The sequence below is a fragment of the Equus asinus genome, chromosome 9 (genome assembly GCF_041296235.1).
Source record: "Equus asinus isolate D_3611 breed Donkey chromosome 9, EquAss-T2T_v2, whole genome shotgun sequence".
Classification (NCBI taxonomy): domain Eukaryota; kingdom Metazoa; phylum Chordata; class Mammalia; order Perissodactyla; family Equidae; genus Equus; species Equus asinus.
In genome coordinates, this window is record NC_091798.1 from 38,570,135 (window position 1) to 38,587,464 (window position 17,330).

General features: G+C 51.3%; 1 protein-coding gene across 26 annotated transcripts in view; it reads right to left on the minus strand.

Annotated features, from left to right (window-relative positions):
* Positions 1–1,019: 1,019 nt before the first annotated feature.
* The window catches only part of LOC106836957 (protocadherin gamma-C4), a 172,211-nt gene continuing 155,900 nt past the window's right edge, over positions 1,020–17,330 (minus strand). For all 26 annotated transcript variants that reach the window (XM_070518087.1, XM_070518085.1, XM_070518086.1 and 23 more), the window contains 3 exons: positions 16,631–16,689; positions 8,010–8,098; positions 1,020–3,045 (listed from right to left, as the gene is read on the minus strand). In XM_070518087.1, coding sequence (XP_070374188.1) covers positions 2,819–3,045; positions 8,010–8,098; positions 16,631–16,689 — 375 coding nt within the window. In that variant the 3' untranslated portion in view covers positions 1,020–2,818. The remainder of the gene's footprint in view (positions 3,046–8,009; positions 8,099–16,630; positions 16,690–17,330) is intronic.

Here is a 17,330-nt window from a genome sequence, read left to right on the forward strand (position 1 = left end):
CTCCTCCCGCCTGCGGTTGGGCTTACCCTCACTGACCCTCCCGTTAACCCCAGTGGGTCTCTCTTTTCTCTCTTTCTTCCGCCCCTCTCGGTCTTCCCTCCCCCTCTGTGTTTCCTGCAGCCCGTCTGGCTGCAGCAACCTCAGAATCCCACTGTGCCTCGAGGAGGCAGCCGGGAGGAGGCGGGGAGATGGGCTAGCCCAGGAGTGAGTGGAAAAGCACGGAGTGGGGAGAGACGGAGGAGGGCGGGCGATCTGGGTCTGCAGGCAATCTCTTTTCCTGCACGCCTTTTCAGTCCCTTTGACACGCCCCGCAAGAAGACGATGAAACCAACAATTTCCTTGGCTTTGCTGCGGAGAGGCGAGCGGGAAGGGAAACTGAGACCAAGCTATAGACTCGGCTTTCGGAGAATCGCCTCCAACATTCCCTCCTCCTACTCCTGCGGTGTTCCCAAACCCCCCGAGGCAGCGGAGGCAGAGGGGGGCGGGCAAATGAGAGGCCACCCTCCTCTCGCGAAGCCCGCGAGGGCGCTCCGGGGTGGTAATTTTAGCGGGGAAGGGGCGGGAACTAAGGAAATATCCGCCAGCCTCTCCAGCCCTGTTTGCTGCGCGCCAACCCCCTCCCGCCCCCGCGCCCGCGCCTCCTCTTCTGCCTGGAGACTGGCGCTTCGAACCGGAACGGAGACAGCCGCAAGCATACAACTGCGCACTCAATTGCACGCACTGATACGCCGCGCTCAGGGATCCCCTCCCCCACTACGAACCCGCTCGTCGATTACACACCACCGTACACAGATCCACAAGCACAGTTACAGTCAATCGCACGCTATTACCTATGCACAACGGTGTTCCAAGCATGCACAGCCACATTTGACAGTCATACACAGACTCCTCAGCAATGACACAAAACCAGGACGCAAACACAAGCATCCCTCCCCATCCCGCTTCTCTTTCAGCATACACTTCTCAGCTCATCACTTCATCCACACATGCCAGGAGCCTACATCTCTTAAACAGAAACGTTCAACCTTTCAGAAGAAACTTTTTAATTTTTTTCAAAGAAAAAAAGCCATATAAATATTAGAGTATAAAACTTGCGTGAGACAGGAAAGGAGTGGGGTGGGGAACTACGTGACTATGCGAAGAAAAGCGCTTATAAGAGTCAGTTCGCGGGAGGGGATCGCCGCAGCGTGTGGACACAGCACAAAACACAGCACAGGCCGCCGCAGGCGGAATCCGGGACAGACGGCTGCGCGGACGCCGCCCGCTGCCCACTCGCCATCACGGAAAAGCACACCACACTACACTATTGGCTATTCTACACCAGCCGAAAGAGGGGGGGGTGCTCTACGCTACTGTAAGGGCTGGGGTGGGGTTCTCGCGCAGCCCCGCTGGATGAACGGGACTCCGGGGCAGAAGAGGGTGAGCAAAGGAAGGTCTATGCACAAGGAGGCACTGGGGGACTTTAACCAGGCTCTGGCCACTAGGGGGCGGACTGGGGGCCTGGGCAGTGGCCTTCACAGAGAAGAAATGGCACCTGGCAAGGTGAAGGACCGAGGCTTGGGGAGTGCAGGGGCCCCGCGGAGAAGCCCTGATCCTGGACTGAGACTTTCTGTCCACTTGGTCCCTGCTCTAGCTCCTTGCCTCCCCAACCCAGGGACCAAGAATGGCCTAGCGGGCCCTCCCTTCCTGCTGGGACCACACTGATCCTTCCTTCCACCAGCGGCACCTCTGGAGTACCCAGCACCCACAGAGGCCCCTCTGACCTCTCCAGGGGACCTGGTCCCAAACCTGCTCAGAGCTTCCTTGGACTGTAATGCCAGTTTAAATCCATTGGTGCTGGTAGCTCAGCACAAAGCTGACTGTCTGGGCTGAGCCCTGCATGTGGTGGATGAGGATCCAGCCTGGTGCTTGGTTTATGGCTGGAATTTGGGGATCTGGTCAGAACCCTGGGGGCATGCAGAGCCTCCTGCAAGACCCAGTAACTGATGGGTCAAGCTTCATCCATTCCCCCATCCACATACACACCCTTCCCTTCTTTATCTTACCACCTCATACTGTCTTGGAACATGCAGTGGAGTCTCTTGTTTGGGGAGAGGGAAGTCACAGCATGCAGTGGGAACGTCAAACAATGGAAAACAAAACAAAAGACTGGTCCCCAGGGCATTGGGAAGAGGCATGGTAGCAAAATGCCCTCCCTAAATCCAGCAAGCATCAGTACCATGGAAATGGTGACCATATTTCCCAAAACTTGAGCTTAGTCTCAGGCTCTGGAAGGAGGTGAAGGGACTGGCACCAAACCATGCTTTGGGGGGATTTGAGAATTGAAGGAGAGGCCAGGAGGTCATGATGCCCTTCCAACTCTTCAGAACTATGAGCCTTTTTAGGTCACCTGGAACCTCAACACCCCAACCACTTTACTCAACAGAGAGGAGCTGTTGAAGGAGTGGGGTGGGCTGGGATGCGTAGGAATGAGGCAGGGGATGGATGGGCCTGATTGAATCTGGAAGATGGAGGAGTTCAGCTATAACTAAAGGGGGTGTGATAAATGGTGTCTACACTAACCCCACTACCCCCATGGGCACAGCAATTGATTGGATAGGGGTTCCCAGCAGAACTCCCTTTGCATATTCAATCCCTTGGGGGCAGAGAGGGGGGTGTTGACTGGGCACTTGTTTCTGTTTCCCAAGGGGAGCATGGCCTGGGCCCCTACCAGTATCCTGGGGTGAGCTCTGAAAATCCGAGGCCTGGGTACAGGTAGGGAGAGGCTGGGCTGGTTGGGGAGGGAGGCTGCCCTGTGGCCCCGGGCCTGGCCTCCACATTATTTCTTCTCCTTCTTGCCCGACTTCTTCTTGTTGCCGTTGCCACCGGCCGGTGCCTTGCCATCCCGCTTGCCAGCTGCGTTGGTCAGTGTGGCATTGCTGCCAGGGATGTAGACGTTCTGGCGGTAGTCGGGCACGTGCTGCAGGGTGAACTGGGGCCCATAGCGGGCACTCAAGCCCATGGTGCCGGCACCTCCTCCCAGGGTGGAGCTCCCATCAGCGGCTTCTGCAGAGACAGAGAAAGGTCAGGGGCTAAACTTCCGGTCCCCAACAGTCACTCTCTTATAGCACAAGCAGTTACTGAATGCCTACAAAGCAGCCCGCCCTGACCAGGCCGAGCACTGGAAATATGGGCTCCATCCACAAAGTGTGGAGGTAAGAGGTCCAGGGTGAGACAGCCTAGGTTTCATTCCTAGCTCTTTTACCTACTAACCGTGATCCGGGGCAAGTCGACCTCACCGCTCTGTCTCCTCAGTTTTCTGATCTGTGAAATGGGGATAATAATAGTATCTACCTCTTTTGGTTTTGGTGAAGGCTCACCAAGATTATGTATGTTAAGCACCTAGAATGGTGCCTGCTGCGTGGTTAAGGGCTGAACACAACGCTGGCTGTTATTTCTCTCAGGGCTGAGACAGTGGCTGTCAAATCCCAGTCCTTCTCAAGGGAGCCTGTGGTTCCCACACTAGCCCACAGGCTCTGGGGGCCGCGACCATGGTTTGTGCACCCTCCTACCCTTCTCAACCAGTGCTGGGCACGGAGCAGGCATTTCGTAGTCCTGTCAGTTAGGAAGGGTGCTCTCCCAGGCCTTCCTTTCATAACAGCAGTTGATGCCTACTCTGTGTCACGCACTTTGCTAGATGTTGCACATGCTTGATGGCCTTCAACCTCAATGCAATAACCCAGTGAGGTAGGTGGTATTATCCCCACTTTACAAATGAGGAAAGCAAGGCTCAGAGGAGGTAAAAGACTAGCCCAAGGCCATATGAGCCCGTGCAGGCTGGAGCAGGGGTGAGGCCTAAGTGTATCGCAACGGATGATGTAGGGTGTTGCCCCTGCCACCGCGTGGCAGCTGGGGCCTCCTCACTGCTCTGAGGGTAAAGCAGGTGGGAGAAGATGAGATGAGCTGCTAAGCAGTGTTCTGTGAGGCTGAGAAGACAATGATCCCGGGGGGCCAGATATCTTAGGTACAACGTAGACACAGGCTTCCGGTGCTAGAGTGAGGTGACATCAGACAGCACCTCCAGCCCACCTTCCCGCTGTGCATGTGAAGAAACAGGGGTCCAGAGAAGTACGAATTCTGGCCCTAGCTCAGCATCACCTGGGAGTCGTTAGAAATGCAGACTCTCAGAGTCTGCATTTTAACAAGATCTCCAGGTGATTGGTATGCACATTAAAAGTGGAGAAGCACAGAAGTCCCTACCTCAGTGGGTTTCTGAGGCTTAACTGAGACGGTGCTTCACCCAGTGCCCAGGCACTTGGTAAGTGCCCACGAAATGTTAGCTGCAGCCATTATCATCCTCTTCATCATCATCCTCACCACACAGTGTGTCATTACTTCTACCCTGCGTGCTCCCTCACTGGGGGCTGGATCAAGAGTTCTCTGGCTGAGATCACAAGGGATCCTGCTGGCAGCGAGAGGGTTAAAGCCCCAGGAATGCCCAGCCCAACCAGCAGAAGAGCTCTCCTCCCGGCCTCCTTCTACCCCCACCCCAGACCCTGGGAGTGGACAGAGAGGGTGACTAAAGCCGAGAGGCTGAGTAATCCTGGGACTTCAACCAGGGATTGAGAAATAGAGAGACAGGAAATATTTTCAAAGAACGGCACAAGAAGGGGGAGGGACATAAGAAAAGGAAAGGAGAGATGAGCCTCGATCCTTCCGCCTCCTCCCTCCAGAGCTCAGGTTTCTAAACCATTTCAAGTCCCAAATCCCAGGATCTGAGGGTTTGGGGAGGAGAGAGGGGGGAGGGGGCGGGAAAGAGGAGTTGGAGGGGAGGGAGCAGCTGCCCACTTCCTTCTCTCCTCCCCGTGGCTGGTCCCCTCCTCCAGCCCCTTCATTCCACCGACATTTCTGTTTTCCCTAATTAACTCCAGGAGTGAGCTGGGTCCTCCACTGCCCACCCCTCCCCTCCAGCGTTCCCTCTTCCAGGCTGGGAATGGAGGGTTGGGGGGAGGGCCCCCCCTCCAGCTTCAAAGAGCTGGGATTCCAGAGTGATTTAGGAGCTAGAGGGGAGACCTCAGAGGCGCCAGGGAGAGAGAAAGAGAGACATACACACGCACAGAGAAGACAAAGACGAGGAAATGGGGAGAAACAGGGAGAAGAGGAAGAAAGAGAAAAATAGGGAGGGCTTAACTGGGTAAGTGGAAGCCAGGCTCGGAGGAGCACCCAGAATGGGTGAAAATGACAAAGCCAGCCCCTGCCACCTCCTCCCCAGCAGCACAGACCTGATGTTGGTGTGAAGTTGTGCTGGCCCAGGAGGGAGAAGATGTGGAAATACAGAGTGTAACTGAAAGAGGCTGACACTTGAGTTCCGTCTGGCCAGCTCTGCCACTAAGGAGCAGTGTGACTTTGGCTGAGGCCCTGCATGACTCAGGCCTCAGTTTCCCTATCTATAAATCTGAGAGGGAGAAGTTGGAATGCAGTCTCTGACCTTCCGTAGACCGTAGAATCAATTTCTCCAGCGGCCCCTCCTTCTACCCCTGCCAGACCCACATCTGCAGGGACGAGGATCTTCCCTTAGTCCAAGGAGAATAGACTTTGAAAAGCATCAAGAAAGAAACTGGGCAACCTCTGGCCTGGAGGAGGTGCAGTGGTGCGGGCCTCCTCTCCTGTGCCAGCATCCCCTCGGGGTAATGGGCCCCAGGGCACCATGTCCTCCCCACCACACACACACCCCCACCTTTCCCTCCCCACCACAGCCCAGGGCTGAGGCAGCAACTCCAGAGCAGCCCAGGGAGGCCTGGTCAAGCCAGACCAGAGCCAGCTGAACTGCAAACCACAGCCTCCTTGAGAGCACACCTCCTCCCAGAAGTTTATTTTAAAAGCCTCCCAAGTGTACTCACTCTCCCTCTTACTTACTCCCCCTCAGCAGCCCCACAGGCCTGCCTGGGCTGGACTCCAGGAACCTCTTGGCTCCAAGGCCGGGAAGCGGGTGTGAAAGTGAGAGTAGGGTCTGACCCTGCCACCTCAACCCTCAGGGGCCATTCCCCAAGGCCCCGTGTGGGCCAGAAGGGTGGAGCCCTGACAGGAGAGCCAGATTGCAGTGACCCAGGAGGGTTTTGGGCCATAAATACTGATTCCATTTCTGTTTTTCAAATCTGGATTTAGGCTGAGAAGTCTGCTTCCTGGCCTTAGAGCTCAAGACCACAACAGCTAAACATACCTGCCTATCTGTTTATTTCCCTCAAGCACCCAACTTAGCATCTCCCCAGGCCTGGCCGCCTGCCTCTTTCAGATTCAGCATCTGGCCTCTTCAGAGTTTGAGCCCCACAGACCTGGGCCAGCTGTGTCCCAGCAGGCTGGCCACCCCTGCCACTTCTCCCTCCCTCTGCCCCTTCACCAACCACAGGAATGGCCCCACTCAGCCTCACAGCCTTCTGGGAGAGGCTTGCCAGATTTAACAAATAAAAATGCAGGGCACTCAGTTAAATTTGAATTTCAGGTAAACAAGAGCCATTTTTTAGTATGGTATGTCCCAGCACGCACCTTTGGGAACCTACTTCTGCTAAAACATTATTTGTTGTTTGTTTGAAGTGAAAATTTAACTGGACATCCTGTATTTTATCTGGCAACCCTAAGCTGGGAGAATAACGCAGGGCAGTCAGAGGAGTTCAGCCTCCAGACCTATTCCACTAAAAGGGAAACTGAGGCTGGATCTAAAGGCAGACGTGATCACTGTAGTAGAAAAGGGGGTTGGGCTGGGCTAGAATCACCAACGTGCAGCTCAAAATGGGGCCTTGGAGCAAGCAATCTCTCAGTTTTCTCATCGGTCAAGTGTAAGGAGTCAGACTCGCCTGGCAGAGCGAGGGAGAGGAGTCACTCACGAGAGGCCCCTACAGTTTGTCTAGCACATGCCCGGGATGAGGCACAGGCGTGATTATAGTGAGTGGGGTTCTGATTCTACCTGATTCTCTGCCCACCAGCCCTCCAGATGTGCTGGAGGGTAGGTCACTCTGTAAGGCCAGTGCCTTAATCCGCTGCCAGCCGCCATATAAGCCCCAGGATTTGCTGCTCCAGAAGCCAGTCCTTATTAATAGGCATTATTCTAATTCTGCTTTCTGTAGGTCAGAAAAGATACTAATTAATCAATTTTAGCCACTGTGTATCGTGCCCTTACTTTCTGCTGATCCTGTGCTGAGGCCTTACATTTGGCCCTCATGACGCCACAGTGAGATCTATTGTCATTGTACCTATTGCACAGTCAGTGAAACTAAGGCCCAGAGGGGCTTAGTGACTTGCCTGAGGACTCACAGCTAAGTGGGGGGCACCAGGATTTGAGTCCAGGTTGCCCTTCCTCCAAAGCCTGTCCTCTTAAGTACATGATATTATTCTGCTTCCCCTGCTGAGGACCCTTGTGACTCTTCAGGGACAACCACCAACAGCTGAATCTCTATTGCATGTAAAGTTCTCTCTTAGCCTTGTGGGGAAACCAAAATCCTGCTCTGGAGGTGGGGGCTACCAAAAAGAAAGGGGGTCTCACACATCCAGAGTGTTCTCTCTGCTGGGAGAATCCACAACCACTTCCATGGATGGAGGGCTTGTATGTGTCTGGCCCAGTACTTCGTGTTTGATGGGATCATCTCATTTCATCCTCACAACAACCCTTTTTCTGGGCTGAGGAAACTGAGGTTTAGTGAGATTAAGCAAATTGATCAAATTCACAAAGATAGTAAGTGGCAAAGCTTGGACCCAACCTATGCTCTCCCCCTTCCATAGTTAGACTCATAACAACTACTCCCCACATCTTCTTGATGGATCTTTCCTTGTTCACTCCCCTCTGGGCATCCCAGGAACCCCAGTCCATCATCTGTTCCCTGACCTGGCTTTATGACCTGGAATTATGGGTCCTCTCAGAGCAGCTGAAAGATCCAGAGAAACCATGCAGGTTGATAGCCACTCTCAGGGCATGGTGGCTGTGGGATGTCCCAGAACCCCAGGTCTTCCATCCCAACACACATATTGGCACAACTTACCACTGGCAGAGGCCAAGATCATGGCTTGTAGCATCTCTGTGTCAAACTGGTTGTTGGGCCAGGTACCGGTTTCATCGCCATTTTGGGAGCTGGGGAGAGAGTGGGATGGTGAGCACGATGTCCCAGGCTAGCCCAGCTCATGCCCCTCCTGTCCTGTTCCAGGGCTTCCAGATCTAGTACCCTATCCCCACCCCATGCCCAAGACCTGCCCCCTTTCAACAAGATAGGAGGTAGCTTATACAAGCCTTCAGAAGCCAGACCCCCACGTGTCAGTCCCCAAACCAGCTCTGTCCTGTCTCAGACACCAGGGCCCTTGGAGGGATAGAGCAGGAGAAACTGCAGCTTCCTCCCCATGAGAGGGCAGTGGCTCAATGTCACAGCCTCACAGCAAGGGAGGTCAGGCCCTCCCCTGAGGGCAGTGAAGGTGGGAAGTGGGAGAAAATGAATCAGAGCCCAGAAAGGGGTGAGGACTAGAGAGAAGCAGGGGGAGAGGGAGGGAGCCTGCAGGGACCCTGGAGCAGGGAGAGGTCTAAAAGTGAAATCTGATCACTTCGACGGCTTGCTAAATCCTCAGGGCACAGAAGGACCCGCCCCTCCTATTTTACAGGAACACCCCCAGCTCTGTTCCCAAACATTCTATCATCACCTCTTTTCTGAGGCACTTCCCTAGTTCCTCAAGCTCTCTCTTACAGCGACTCCCGGGCAGGTACTGGTCTCTGGAACGCCAGTTCCCACCCTCTGCCTTGGTACCAAGAATAAAATTTGTCAGAGCCATCCCTAAGCGCCCCCAGGCTGGGTCAGGTACCCCTCCGTGGCAGTTCTGGTACCCCCCGTTACTGGGTACTGCTGTTGTCCCTGTCTGCTCCACCACCAGGACTGTGTCTGCCTGCTTCCTATAGAAGCACCTAATTAAGACCTTTAGACTCTCTAAGCGTTGAGAAAAACATGAAGTGATTCCCAACTGTTAAAAATGCAAACCTGTGAAAGAACCCTAAGGAATTCCAACCCAACTGAGATTTTTCCCATAGTGACTATTTCCATGTTCTTTTGGAATTTTCAAGGATCAAATCATTTCCATTTTTGAGGGGAGAGGGAAGCACCCTGACAGGCACACAGTCTCTTAGGTGACCCGTGGCACCATCTGGCACACCGAAGTTCCTCAATAAATGCTCGTGGTTGAACGAAGCTGGAAAGGCCCGGAGAGTCAGGTCACTATGCGGTAAGAAGGATTTGGCATCAGGGAAGGGGCTGCAGGGCAGGCCTGGAAGGCATGCAAGCATGTGTTCGCGAGCGCATGTGCACATTTTGTCATGGTGGGTGGGCACAGCCAAGAACTGCTTTACAATTTTCCCCAGGTCTGTCCCCGCTTATGGTTTCCTTCAACCTGGGACTCCCCACCCCCAGGTAGGCGGGCTCAGTCCAAGGCTCAGATCAGAGCCCACAGCTGCTGTGTGCGCCCTCTGTGCCGTCACAGCAAACGCAGAGTTAGGTTGGAGGGGGAAGCAGGAGTCTCATTTCTTCCTCCGCAGAGGTGGAATTCTGTGTCCATTTACTCAATCAATATTTATTGAGCAATTACTGGGCACCAGACACTGGGCTAGGTGCTGGGGTTAAGGCTGTGAACATGACTGAAATAGTCGGTCTCTACAGTGCTCACAATCTATATTGAGAGGCTGATATTAAATAATCAGGGCCTGCCCGGTGGCTCAGCGGTTAAGTTAGCATGTTCTGCTTCTCAGCGGCCCGGGGTCCACCAGTTTGGATCCCAGGTGCGGTCACAGCACCGCTAGGCATGCCATGCTGTGGTAGGCGTCCCATGTATAAAGTAGAGGAAGATGGGCATGGATGTTAGCTCAGGGCCAGTCTTTCTCAGCAAAAAGAGGAGGATTGGCAGTAGTTAGCTCAGGGCTAATCTTCCTCAAAAAAATAAAATAAAATAAAATAAGATAGATAATCATACAATTATTTAATTGCAATTGTGACAAGTGCCATGGTGGCAAAGAGCAGGAGGTCCAGGGGAGTCCTGACTTAGTCGGGGTTAGGAGCTCAGCCAGTCCAGGCTTCCCTACCGAAAAGACAGGGAATTTAAATCTGAGGAAATTATCCAGGTGATTTGGAAAAGAATCCCAGCTAAACAAATGTAGGAGGAACAATAGAAAATCACCGCTTTGTAACCACCGATATATAAAAACAGATTCAGCCTTCCCAGTCTCAAATATCACCTACAGATTACTTCGTAATCACAAATATTTTAAAATAGCTTTGTAATAGAGAGATCTGGGGACCACTTTAACCGCGTGAACAAACTGAACATCACTGACGATAGGACAGACTGACGTAAAGTGATTCCCGATGTGATGCAGTGGGAGTACACGATGCCACCCACGCAGTATTCTCTCCAAGCCTGTTTCCCCTGAATCTCGCCATGCGAAAATGATCGGGTAACCCAGACTGTGGGACATTTCAAAAGACAACTGGCCTGGACTCTTTAAAAAATGTCTATGTCATAAAAAGGAAACAAAAAAAGGTAAGGAGGCTGTTTTAGATTAAAGGAGATGAAAGCGACATGGCAAATGCAATTCATGCTCCTTGACTGAATCCTGGAGTTAAAAAAAAAAAAAAAAACAGGTTAAAAGGACATTTGGGGATCATTTATGAAAATCTACTAGTGGACTGTATATTATTGCATTAGTGTTAAATTCCTCAAATGTGATCATTCTTTTGTGGTTATGTATGAGGGTATTATTGTTATTAGGATATATGTACTGAAGTATTTCAAATGTTATGACGTTTGCAACTCTCAAATGGTTCAGGAAAAAAACGGTGTATGTGTGTAGAGAGAGAGAAAACAAATGGGCAAAATATTAACACTTGATGAATCCAGGTAAAAAGAATATTTGGATATTCATCATACTATTCTTTCAACTTTTCGATAGGTTTAAAACATTTCAAAGTAAAAAATTGAAGGGTAAAATTAAATTATCTTGGAGAAGGTGCAGTGTTGTGGGAGAGAGCTCCAGGCAGGGGGAGCAACAGGCCCTGAGCTTCTGAGGCTGGGAGGAGCCTGGCCAATTCAAAGGACTAAGGGAAAGCCAGCGTGGCTGTCACAAAGGGAGGTCACGTCAGGGGCTTGCGCTGCAGAGTGGACGCCAAAGATTTTGGTCTCATCCTAAGAGCTCTGGGAAGCCACTGAGGTGTTTAAAGGGGACGGGGTGGGGGTGGGGTTGTCATGATAGGAGTTAAATATTCAAAAGTCACCCTTGCTCCTGGGAGAGGACTCGGGGTTGAGGATACAGACATCTGGGAGGACAGGAGCCCAGTGATGGGGCCTCAGCCGCCTCTGTCTCCATGAAAATCCAGAGGTCGTTCCTTGCAGCCCTGCTGAGCTCTCCCTGGGCCTGCCTGAGGGCTCAGGGATGAGGCAGGTGGGCTCAGGCCCAGGTGGGGATAGAGTGGGGAGAGGAGGCGGAGGGGGGCGGCAGCCGGAGAAGAGCTGTGGGGCTGTGGGGTAGATAACAGGGTCAGAATCCAGGTTAGGAGGACGCCCTGTGGGGGGTGGGTAGTGGTGTTGAGGGAATAAAGGTGAGTGGGAGGGTGGGCCTGGAACCATGGGCTGGGCTGTCAGGAGGATTCTTGGGAACTGTTGAAGGCTGGAGATCAAGCACATGGGCAGCCTGCCAGCTCTTTGAAGTTGGGCAAGAGAGAGTGTAGGGGGAGAAACTTCTTTTTGAACCATTTACTGAGAGCTTCCTATTCTCTGGGTTCTGCGCTGAATAAATTATATGGACTGCCTATTTCAGCGTCAGAACCAGCCGCAGATAAGTGTTATGATTATTCTTATTTGCCAGCAGATGAACTCGGGGCTCAGAGAAGTTGAGAGACTTTCCCAAAGTCACAAGCTGGTAACGGGCAGAGCTGCAACCTGAAAGAGGCCTAACGGGACTCCAAAGCCTACGTACGATCCTATAGGCGACAACATACGGGGCTTCAGCAGGGATCAGGGACTCTCCTAGGGTTTGAGGAACAGTGAAGAATAACAGTGGAGGGGATGGCCTATATCCATTTGACCACTTTCCAAGTGCCCCCTGGGTACCAGTGTCTGTGACAGGCCCTAGGGTTTAGGGACAGAGATACAGTTCTGGCCCTAAGGAGTGTGGGTTCCGGCGTGCAAGGTGTGAGGGTGAGGGAGCACCTCAGAGGCTGGACTGTGGTCAGATGCTCCCTGCATCATGCTCAAAAAAAGGAGAACTCTAGGAAGGCACCCTGGACAACAGCCTGAATTTAACTGGCTTAAAATATAAATGCCTCTGTATTTTTTTAACATCGTAAAAGCCTATCAGCATTTTAAAATATATGCATGTGTCCATATGAGGGGCTGTTATGCAACAATTAAATGACTTCTGAAGAATTTTTTACTGACATGGGGAAATTCTCATGATATATATGGCAAAGAGAGAAAAGAACAGGCTATAACACTGATGGAAAGTATGACCTCGATTACTAAAAAAAAAATCCCAAACTGGTGAGAAATATACCAGCCTTGACTAGGAATGAAAGTTCTTGATATTCCGTGAAAAAGTTTGTGAATGATTTATTTAGGTGAATCAAATTTAAAAAAGAAAAAGAAGAGGAAGAAGCCTGTGCATGCTGACTACACAAAGAAAAGGTCTAGAAATATAAATAGGAAAATATTAAAAGAGCTTAAGAGATTTGAGGTACTCAAAAAAATACAAAATGTGGGCCTTCATTTGGATAAGTGTGCAAAAAAACGAACAGAAAGAGTGAGATAGACAATTGGGGAAATGTGAATACTGACTGGCTATTTGAAAACATTTGTTTATTAATATTATTTATTATTAATATACTAATTATTAGTTTGTTAATGCTATTTTTGGTACATATGTGTTTAAAAAAAGAATCACCTGTTAAAGATAGTGAAGACTCAGATGAAATTATATGATGGCTGAGACTTGCTTCAAAATAACTCAAGGGAGGACGGGAGTGGAGATAGAAGCGGAACGAGGTAAGGCATTGGTCGAAGCTGGATAGTGGGATCGTAGAGGTTCATTATACCATTCTTACTGCTTTTATACAGATTTGAAATGTTCCATATTAAAAACAACGTTAGTGGTGGTTTCCCTGGGTTGTGAAATTAGAGTTCTTTTTCTTTTAATTTTTTTCTCTATTTCTCATGTTTCTATAGTGAGCATGTATTCTTTTAAAAGCTGAAAAAAAAAACAAGTTTCTATTTATTTGTTTGTTGAATGACTAATCAAACTGAGGAAGAGCAAGGAGAGGTCTCTCAGAGGAGGGGGAATAGAAGGGGATCCAGAGTTGGGGAAGGGTAGTGTGGAGCCATCAAAGGAGAACAGAGTAGAGACCAGAGGAAGCCAAGTGGAGACTCTCTTCTCTGTGCAGAGGTGGGAAACAGCTGCAGGGTGGGGCCTGGGTTACAGCCTGAGAAGGGAGAACTGGCTTGCTGGATTCAGAGCTTGAGATAACAGCTGTTGGGATAAGAAGCCAAAAGGATGACCTGAGAAGGGATAGTGGTGGGGAGGTAGAGCACCTGGCAGGCAGGGACTTAAGAATGTGAGTCTTTTTCCCTTTTGTCTAGGAAATGTGACCCAGTGCTGACTTGAACTTGAATCAGGTTTACTGAAGAACTCAACACTAGCCCTGCTCTGAACCTGGTGTGCCACTAGCCAAGATGGTGGGGAGGGAGTGGGGCAGAGAAGCAGTGGAAGGCTGGAACCAGGGTTAGACTGAATAAAAGAAATCTCCCCTCTTCATCTTCTCACTCCAATTTACTCATCAAAATGGCAGCAAAGAAAAAACTCCCTGTCGTTCTGTTGATCCTGAGGGACCTCACCACAGGGCCTTTGCATATGCCCTTCCCACCACCTGGAATGCTCTTCCCTCTTTCCTTCAGCTGGTTAATTCATATTCATCTTTCAGATCTCAGCATAACTCATTTCCTCCTGGATGTCCTCCTGCTCCCTGACCAGGTCAAATCCCTACTTTATGCTCTCACCTCCAGGCACTGCTCTTCATAGCACTTATGATACCTGCCACCTTACATCTATCTTTTGTGATTATTTGGTTAATATTTGTTTCCCTCAACACACTGTAAACTTCTCGAGGGCAGGAACTATGTCTCTTTTACATCTCCTACACCTAGAGTACTACCTGGCCTACGTAGAGGCTTACTAACTGTTTATTGAATGAGTGAAGGAGGGGGGTGCCAGTGGCTGGACTGGGCCCTGAATACTTATTTCATCTGGGCCTTTGGAGCTAAATCAGAAATGTTTGTCCCACACCCCTCAAGTTAACTAAGGAAGGGAGCGTTCCTGAGCCTTCTCCAGCTGCCAAGAGCTCCTGCGTGCATTTCAGGCCACCAGGTCTCTCACATGATGAGGGGGGACTTGAGGCAGGAGTAAGGTCCTCAACCCAGAGGACACCTCAGAGGAACTGGAGGGGCTTCCAGCTTCAGTGGTGGATTCTGTTTCAGGGCCAGTATATGGCCTGGGGTGGGAGTGGGTAAAGAGAACAAAACCTGCCCAGTACTTCTCATCGCCTCAGCTCAATGTCACCTCCTCCTGGAGGCCTCCTCTATCCCCCTCCCCCATTACACTCACATTATCTTCTTCTTCTCAGAACTTGTGATTTGTAACCAGATTTGTTGTCAATTTTCTGTTTCACTTGCTAGCCTGGAAATCTGTGAGTTCAAGGATCATGTCTGCTTATTTACTCTTATAGGCCAGTGGTTAGCACGGGACCTGGCTCATAGTAGATGCTCAATAAATATTTGCTGAATGAATGACTACTTGAATGAATACCTGAATACATGAATGACCTAATGGATAACCTATGGGAAGGCTGGGAAGGCTAGTAGGGAGAAACGAGACAGCTGGGGTCAAGGGAGGAGCAAGGGCAGTCCAAGCCATCTGGTTTGCTGCCTTCTAAGGGCCTTCCAGGAAGTGTCTTGATATCCTAATACCAGTGGCAGAACTGCACATGCCCAGGAGCTGGAGTCTCCACCATACACCAAGGTCTCCTGGGTTCTTGTGACAGCACCGTAGCATCCTGGGAAGTGTGGGCAGCAAGTGCCCAACAAGTGAGGAGGTGCTCTCTCCTTCTCTCTCCTGAGCTCCTTGGACTCCTCCAGGCTCCTGACTTCTACCAGGGAGGCCTGGCCCAGAACCCGCCCCACACCCCTCAGACCAAGTGAAGGTCTTTCCACTGAAGTTTCCCTCCCCCTCCTCACAGGGGGTTCCTATCTCAGCAGGGATTCAAACCCGCATGAAATGAGCAGCTGGGCCAGCCTGGAGGGGAGGGCGTGTGGTGTAGAGTGGTGATCAAAGGCTCTGCGTGTGAGGGGCAGGGGGGTAGAGTGCGTGTAGGGGGGCATGCATGTGCTGGCTTGCCCATAAGTACAGAGAAATGAGAGAGAGAGAGGGATACAAAGTAAAAGATAGGATAAAAGAGAAACAGAGATAAAGAAAGAGTAACGTAGAAAGAGACTCAGTGAGGCACAAAGAGACAAGCTAAAGACTTAGAAATATATACAAAGAGAGACAGAGACAAGGAAAGAGACACAGAGAGGCTGAGAACAGAGAGGAGAGCAGAAGCAGTGAGGGACTGAGAAGCAAGTCTGGAGATAGAGGAACACAAGGACACCAGGAAATGATGAAGGAAGGAGAGACAGAATAGAGGTCAAGGTCAGAGACAGGAAGGCAGACACAGAGAGAAAAGGAGAAACAGAGACTGAGACTAAGGAAGAGTCACATTTATTCATTGATTCCACAGCTATCGAGCACCTAGCCGTGGCAGGCGCAGTGTAAGGCACAGATCAATGCAAGTAGACACAAATGGGAGGGACCGAGATGCAGTAATAAAGACAGAAACTGAGATAGAGACCTGGAAAGAGAGGGAGAGATTGCAAACTGAGATAGAGACTGAGGTAAGGATGCAGAGATAAGAGAGAGTGGCAGAGACAAAAGGCCTGCAGACAGAGAGGGCAGGGCCTGCGGGGACCAGAGGGCAGCCTGGAAGAGGGAGACCTGCCCCCAGAGCTCCCGGCCTGGGCTCTCCTCCTCAGCCCCACCTCCAGCTGTGCTGTCTCTGCTCTCCCCACAGCTGCCTGACCTTCTTCCCCTCTGCCTCTGCTCTCTCCTGCGGGCTCTCGAGGAGGCTCTGACTTAAGACAGCTCCTCCACTCCTCCTCCTGTCCCAGAATTTTTCTACCTGAACCCCCAGGTCAGGATGGAGCCCAGCCCAACTTTTGGCAGGAGGACGAGAGCAGTAGATGGGTATAAAAAGCTTCCTCTCCACCCAGAGACCACCTTAAGACTATCCTTTGGTCCCACAGAGCCCCAAGAAGATAGGAAAAGTTTCATATGGTGGGGAGAAGGGAGAGGATGAGTGTGTGAATTGAGCTTCCAAAATAGCCAGAGTAGGCGCCTCTTCCTTCTGGTTCCCAATATACAAAAATCTCCCTGAAATCTGGAACAGAGGGGAGAAGCCATTTGTAGCAAATGCTGAGCCCTCCCCCCACCTCCTCCCACGTCATCACTGAGAAAATGCCGCAGAGAAGAGGGTGGGCTGGAGAGGCAGTCACCTACCCGCTGGTGCCAGGTCTCTGGGCCTGAGAGAAACGCCAGTCCGTGTTGGGCGGGGCTTGCTGTAGAGAAAACAGAGGGAAAGGGACTGAGTACCCAGAGAAGTCAGAACGTCACCCGAGCCCCTGGGGATGGACTGGGGGGAAAGAAGGGAGTGGACACAGAGATGAAAATGGGGTGAGATCAGCAAGGGGTAGACATCTTCAAAGACAAAATACACCTCAGGTCTCACAGGTCTGAGGTACCAGCGACAAAGAGAGAAAATAACATTTATCTGACCACAGAGAGCAAACCCAGATTCCTTTGCTAAAGAAATGGCCCCTCCTCCCTGCCCCCAGACTCAAAGCTTCTGAGCTGAGATTCAAGGGTTGAACGTGTCTCCTGCGGAACCAGGAGGGAGGGGTGCAGAGAAGGCCGCCAAAAGCGCCAGAGGAGGCTTTTAGATGAGAATTCTGTCAGCCCTAGAAAGAATTTATTCAGCTCCTCAGCTGGGGACAAAGCATCCTCTGCAGCAAGATGGCTGCTGCTCCGGGTAACCCTTTTTGTGCCAGGTTATGCTCTAACACATTCAGAGGGACACCTCCTCCAGGCCCTTGGCTCTCAAGGATCCCTTCCCACAGCTAAATACATTATTAATTTAGGAGTCATGCCAGACTGGGCCTTTGCAGGGCATCCAAGCCCCAGGACACCTCTCACCCCAGAG